The following is a 6,036-nucleotide window of genomic DNA, read 5'->3' as shown; positions in this document are numbered from 1 at the left end:
AATGGGAATTCCAGAACACTTAATTGTGCTCATGAGGAACCTGTACATAGATCAAGAGGCAGTCATTCAAACAGAACAAGGGAATACTGTGTGGTTTAAGGTCAGGAAAGGTGTGCTTCAGGCTTGTATCCTTTCACCATACCTGTTCAATCTGTATGCTGAGCAAATAATCCGAGAAACTGGACTATACGAAGAAGAACACAGCATCAGGATTGGAGGAAGACTCATTAACAACCTGCGATATACAGATGACACAACCTTGCTTGCTGAGAGTGAAGAGGGCTTGAAGCACTTACTGATGAAGATCAAATACCACAGCCTTCAGTATGGATTATACCTCAACATAAAGAAAACAAAAATCCTCCCAAGTGGACCAATAAACAACATCATGATAAATGGAGAAAAGTTTAAAGTTGTCAAGGATTTCATTTTACTTGGGTCCGTAATCAATGCTCACGGAAGCAGCAGTCAAGAAATCAAACAACGTATTGCACTGGACAAATCTGCTGCAGAAGACCTCTTTAAAGTGTTGAAAATCAAGGATGTCACTTTGGGGACTAAGGTACTTCTGACCTAAGCCATGGTATTTTCAGTTGCCTCATATGCATGAGAAAGCTGGACAATGAATAAGGAAGACCGAAGAATTGATGCCTTTGAATTATGGTTTTGGTGAAGAATATTGAATATACCGTGGACTGCCAGAAGAACGAACAAATCTGTCTTGGAAGAAGTACAGCCAGAATGCTCTTTAGAAGCAAGGATGGTGAGATATATCTTACATATTTTGGACATGTTGTCAGGAGGGATCAGTCCCTGGAGAAGGACATCATGCTTGGTAAAGTAGCAGGTCATCGAAAAAGAGGAAGACCCTCAAGGAGATGGATTGACACAGTGGCTGCCAACAATGGGCTCAAGCATAACAATGATTGTGAGGATGGCAAAGGACCAGGCAGTGTTTCGTTGTGTTGTACATAGGGTCACTATGAGTCTGAACCAACTGGACGGCACCTAACAAGAACAACACTACTGTCCAGACCTCCAGAAACAGATCCCGGGGTTGGAGCCACTGACTTAAAGGGTCACCCCTCACAGGGAATGTCTCTGATGGAGACTATCATTTTCTAAACTATTAGATTTTTTTTTTCCTTTTCAGCTATTGTGGATAATGCTGCAATAAATATTATTTTGTATCTTCCTGCTCTGCTTAAATATTTCCATAGGAAAAACAAAACAAAACTCAGAAGCAGATCACTGGGTCAAGAGGTACAGATAATTTTATCAAGAATTGTTGAGAAATTCCAGGCTGTCTTAGTTATCTAGTGCTGCTATAACAGAAATACCACAAGTGGGTGGCTTTAACAAACAAAAATTTATTTTCTCATAGTTTACAAGGCTAGGAGTCCGAATTCAGGGTGCCAGCTCTAGGGGAAGGCTTTCTTTCTCTGTTGGCTCTGGAGGAAGGTCCTTGTCTCTTTTGAGCTTCTGCTCCTGGGCCATCTTCCTGTGGCTTGGCATCACTCGTCCCCGATCTCTGCTTCTCTCCCTTGCTTGTTTAATCTCTTTTATATCTGAAAATACTCAAGATACACCCTACACTAATCCTGTCACATTAATATAACAAAGACAACACATTCCCAAATGGGCTACCATAGGCATTAAAAAAAAAACCCATTGCCATAGAGTCGATTCCAACTCTTAGTGACCCTATAGGACAGAGTAGAACTACCCCATACTGTTTCCAAGGAGCAGCTGGTGGATTCGAACTGCCAACCTTTGGCTAGCAGCCATAGCTCTTAACCACTGTGCCACCACCATGGGGATAGAGGCTAGGATTTACAACAAATATTTTGGGGGGACACAATTCAATCCATAACACAGGCCTATTTAGTTTTCAGATGGTTACAGAAAAGCTGCTTATTGAAGATGCACTTAAAGTTGTCATCTCTCTTCCTCCCTCCCTCCCTTGCTTCCTTTTTTCTATTCAAGGTTTACTAAGTTCTTAAAATGTGCTGAACTAAGCACAGTAATTCAGAAACGAATAGAACACAATCCTTATAGAGCTATTTGGTATGAAAAGAAATGGGTTTGCCAGAAGCAAATAGACACCCATTTGTAACAAGGCTCACAAATGCATTAGTTGGTATAGGATATTCATTTATCACTTTGTTGCTAAATATCCACTGAATTTCTAGAGTATAAATCCAAGAATATCAATTGCAATAATTTTGGCAGCTTTGTTTTTCTTACTGTAAGTAAATTAATCTGAGAATACTATGGCATAGAATATTGTGTCCCCTTGTTTTTTTGTTTGTTTGTTTTTGTTTTTTCCTGCTTCAATGATTTGTCTGTACCCAGTGAGTTCTCTGGAAGAAGGTAAGAAATAGTACTTAGGGAAAAAACCTTATATCCAAAGTCTCCTAGAAATTTCCTGTTGTTTTCTTAATTCACTTCAATTCAGTCTGTCTATTATGAGCTCTTCCTATGTACCCAACAGTGTAGTCCCTAATACCTAAATTTATAAAAAAAACTATCTGTCAAAAGAATGCATATAAAGCATACTTGTCCTAACACTGAGAGGAATAAAAGAAAAGAAAAGCAACAACATTTATATGCAGCCACAGAGCCTAACAAGGCAATAAAGGTTGCGAATCTGATTAGCTGTTTTGTGCCAACTGCTTTATACACATTATCTAAAAAATAACCCGGAAAGAAAATTATTATTATTCCCATTTTATGGGTGAAGAGATTGAAGTTCAGAGAAGGTAAGAAAGTTGTCAGAGATTATAAGCAGTATAATCTGAATTCAAGCTTCCGTCTATCTGACTTTGATCAATGCTTGAGATGAACCTGGAAGAATAACAAGCAAAGGGAACAGCATAAGAAAAGGCACAGAGGTGAGGAAGAACCAGTAGTCTACTCTGACAAGAATATAAGATAGGTGAAGGAGAGAGGTGGAAAAAAGCCTTCTAAGTTGGGTTTGGGTCATACTGTGGGGGGGTTGAAGTGCTAGGGTGAATGGTTTTAAAAGTTATATTCCTTGTGCCTCAGCTAAAGGTGAACATAGATAATATTTATTGAGCACTTACCATGTACCTGAGCTTTTCATGCTTTATGTCAATAGTCCTATTCTATGTGGTAGGTATTATTACTGTCCCCATTTTACAGAGGCTTAACCACTGCACCACCAGGACTCCTACAGAGGCTTAGAGAGAGGTAAATTGTCCAGCACTCAAAAGCCTGTGCTTTTAAAGTTTTAACCATTTTATTTTATGTAGCCTCTCATATCATACATTTTCATTTAATACAGCCCAGTCCTTTTTATCCTTCCAAGTGAGCAATAGTTGTAACACTCCTGTAAGGTGGTCTGAGTTTTAGTATTAGACATAAACCTATACAAGGGGAATTTTGTTTTTTAATGCTGACACATTTTAAGTTCTATTTTTTCCTTTCTAGAAGATGACATGAAGATTGACGAGAAATGTGTGGAAGCAGGTAACATTTCCTTTTGCAAGATTTGTCACCACAAGAAGCATAAAGCACCTAAGCTATAGATTATCTAAAGCAAGTCAGCCTAGTGGGCCAGAGGCCTTTCCTCTACAAGAAATGTGTAAAATGACCCTCTACCTGATCCTTTTTCTGTGGTTCTGGTACTTGGAAGAAGAAGCACAGCTGGGGGAAGGCCTCTAGGTCCCACCAACATTTTCGAGTGGTTTCTTGGAAACGATTTCCGGAACACTTCATAACACTCAAGAATATCACATGGTAGAACACCTGCAAACCACCATGCTCTTCGTGGAAAACCATAAAATATCAACATCGAAATTCAGAATAGCAAAATACGTAATTTGTTATTAAGTGTGACACCATCTTCTGGTAGATTCTAGTGTAGATAAATAGTAGTGGGTTCCAAAAATTTAAGAAATATATAAAAACTTTTCACATTTCTGTATGTAAAGTTTTTTTTTGTAAATTGGGAAAAGATTTTTCAAATTTGGTGGCAGAACTAAGATTGGGTCAAGAATTGCTGGGGTTTCGTGGGGAGACTAGGTGGAGACCCTTTGGTCTGAAAGGTGACATTGTCTTGACTTTATAGGATAAACTAATTTTTGGAGATTAAGAATCAATATGAAACCCTCAGCTAGTGGGTATTTCAAAGATTTATATGTACTTCCCAGAAAAACTGCAGAGTACTGCCGACATTATTTTTACCGAGTACACATTCTGTTTTCTTATTGCAGTAATTTTCATTTTTTTCTACAATTTTAAATTATAAAATTTAATTAGGTAATACATTCACACAGTTCAAAATTCAAAAATTTATAAGTATTACTGTTGCCATCAAGTTGTTTCTGACTCATAGCGGCCCTGTAGGACAGAGTAGAACTGCCCCATAGAGTTTCCTAAGCTGTATCTTTACAAAAGCAGACTGCCACATCTTTCTCCCTCGGAGCAGCCGGTGGGTTCGAGCTGCCAACCTTTGGGTTAGCAACCGAGTGCTTAACCACTGCACCACTAAGCTTTCTTTATTTAAAAGTATATTCAGTAAAAATATCCCCTCTCCATGTTCTTCATTCAGTTTTCTTTCTAGATGCAATAAACATTCTCAATTTCTTTGGTATATCTCCAGACATATTCTGTGCACATAAAAGCAAAGATGTATATTTGTTTTCCTTTCTTCTCTCCTACACTACTTTTTTTTTAAAAAAAAACACAGATGCATGTACCCTTTGATGGTGTGCTAAACACACTATTCTGTTCCTGGATTTTTTTCTGTTAACACAGTATCTTGCAGTTGATTCCTTTTTATCACATAAAGAGCCTCCTTATTTATTTTTATTTTTCAAACAGCTTTAATGTATTCTATTGATTAAATAAATTATTGTACATTCAATCATCTGACGGAATACTAATTGAGATTTTTCAACAAATGGATGCAGCGCTGGAAGCACTCTCTCGTCTATGCCAAGAAATTTGGAAGACAGCTACCTGGCCAACCAACTGGAAGAGATTTATATTTGTACCCATCCTAAAGAAAGGAAATTCAACAGAATGTTGAAATTATCGAACAATATCATTAATATCACACGCAAGTAAAATTTTGCTGAAGATTATTCAAAAGTGGTTATAACAGTACATCAACAGGGAACTGCCAGAAATTCAAGCTGGATTCAGAAGAGGACATGGAACAAGGGATATCATTACTGATGTCAGATGGATCATGGCTGAAACAGAGAATACCAGAAAGATGTTTACCTGTGTTTTATTAACTATGCAAAGGCACTGGACTGTGTGGATCATGACAAATTATGGATAACATTGTGAAGAATGGAAATTTCAGAACACTTAATTGTGCTTGTGAGAAACCTGTACTGAGATCAAGAGGCAGCCGTTCAAACAGAACATGGGGATACTGCGTGGTTTAAGTCAGGAAAGATGTGTGTCAGGGTTGTATCCTTTCACCAGACTTATTCAATCTGTATGCTGAGAAAATAAACTGAGAAGCCGGACTCTGTGAAGAACAGGGCATCAGGATTGGAGAAGACTCATTAACAGCCTTCGATATACAGGTGACACAACCTTGCTTGCTGAAAGTGAAGAGGACTTGAAGCACTTACTGGTGACTTCAGTATGGAGTACACCTCAACATAAAGAAAACGAAACTTCTCACAACTGAACCAATAAGCAACATCATGATAAACAGAGAAAAGATTGAAGTCAAGGATTTCACTTTACTTGGATCCACAATAAACGCCCATGGAAGCAGCAGTCAAGAAATCAGACGATGCACTGCATTGGGCAAATAGCTTCAAGAGATCTCTTTGAAGTGTTAAAAAGCAAAGATGTCAGTTTAAGGACTAAGGTGGGCCTAACCCAGGCCATGGTGTTTTCAATTGCCTCATATGCATTTGAAAGCTGGACAATGAATAAGGAAGACCAAAGAATTGATGCCTTTGAATTATGGTGTTGGTGAAGAATATTGAATATCCCATGGACTGCCAGAAGAACAAAGAAATCTTTCTTGGAAGAAGTACAGCC

At 38.3% G+C, this 6,036-nt stretch overlaps 1 protein-coding gene across 1 annotated transcript in view; it reads left to right on the top strand.

Moving 5' to 3' along the window:
- The window catches only part of MPP4 (MAGUK p55 scaffold protein 4), a 40,469-nt gene that overhangs the window by 21,183 nt on the left and 13,250 nt on the right, over positions 1–6,036 (top strand). Inside the window, exons 11-12 of the mRNA XM_004378226.2 lie at positions 2,356–2,373; positions 3,454–3,492. Coding sequence (XP_004378283.1) covers positions 2,356–2,373; positions 3,454–3,492 — 57 coding nt within the window. The remainder of the gene's footprint in view (positions 1–2,355; positions 2,374–3,453; positions 3,493–6,036) is intronic.

The sequence above is a fragment of the Trichechus manatus genome, unplaced genomic scaffold (genome assembly GCF_000243295.1).
Source record: "Trichechus manatus latirostris isolate Lorelei unplaced genomic scaffold, TriManLat1.0 scaffold00056, whole genome shotgun sequence".
In the NCBI taxonomy this organism is placed as follows: domain Eukaryota; kingdom Metazoa; phylum Chordata; class Mammalia; order Sirenia; family Trichechidae; genus Trichechus; species Trichechus manatus.
The sequence above is the reverse complement of the archived record's forward strand: the minus strand, read 5'-3'. Positions and strand labels throughout refer to the sequence as shown.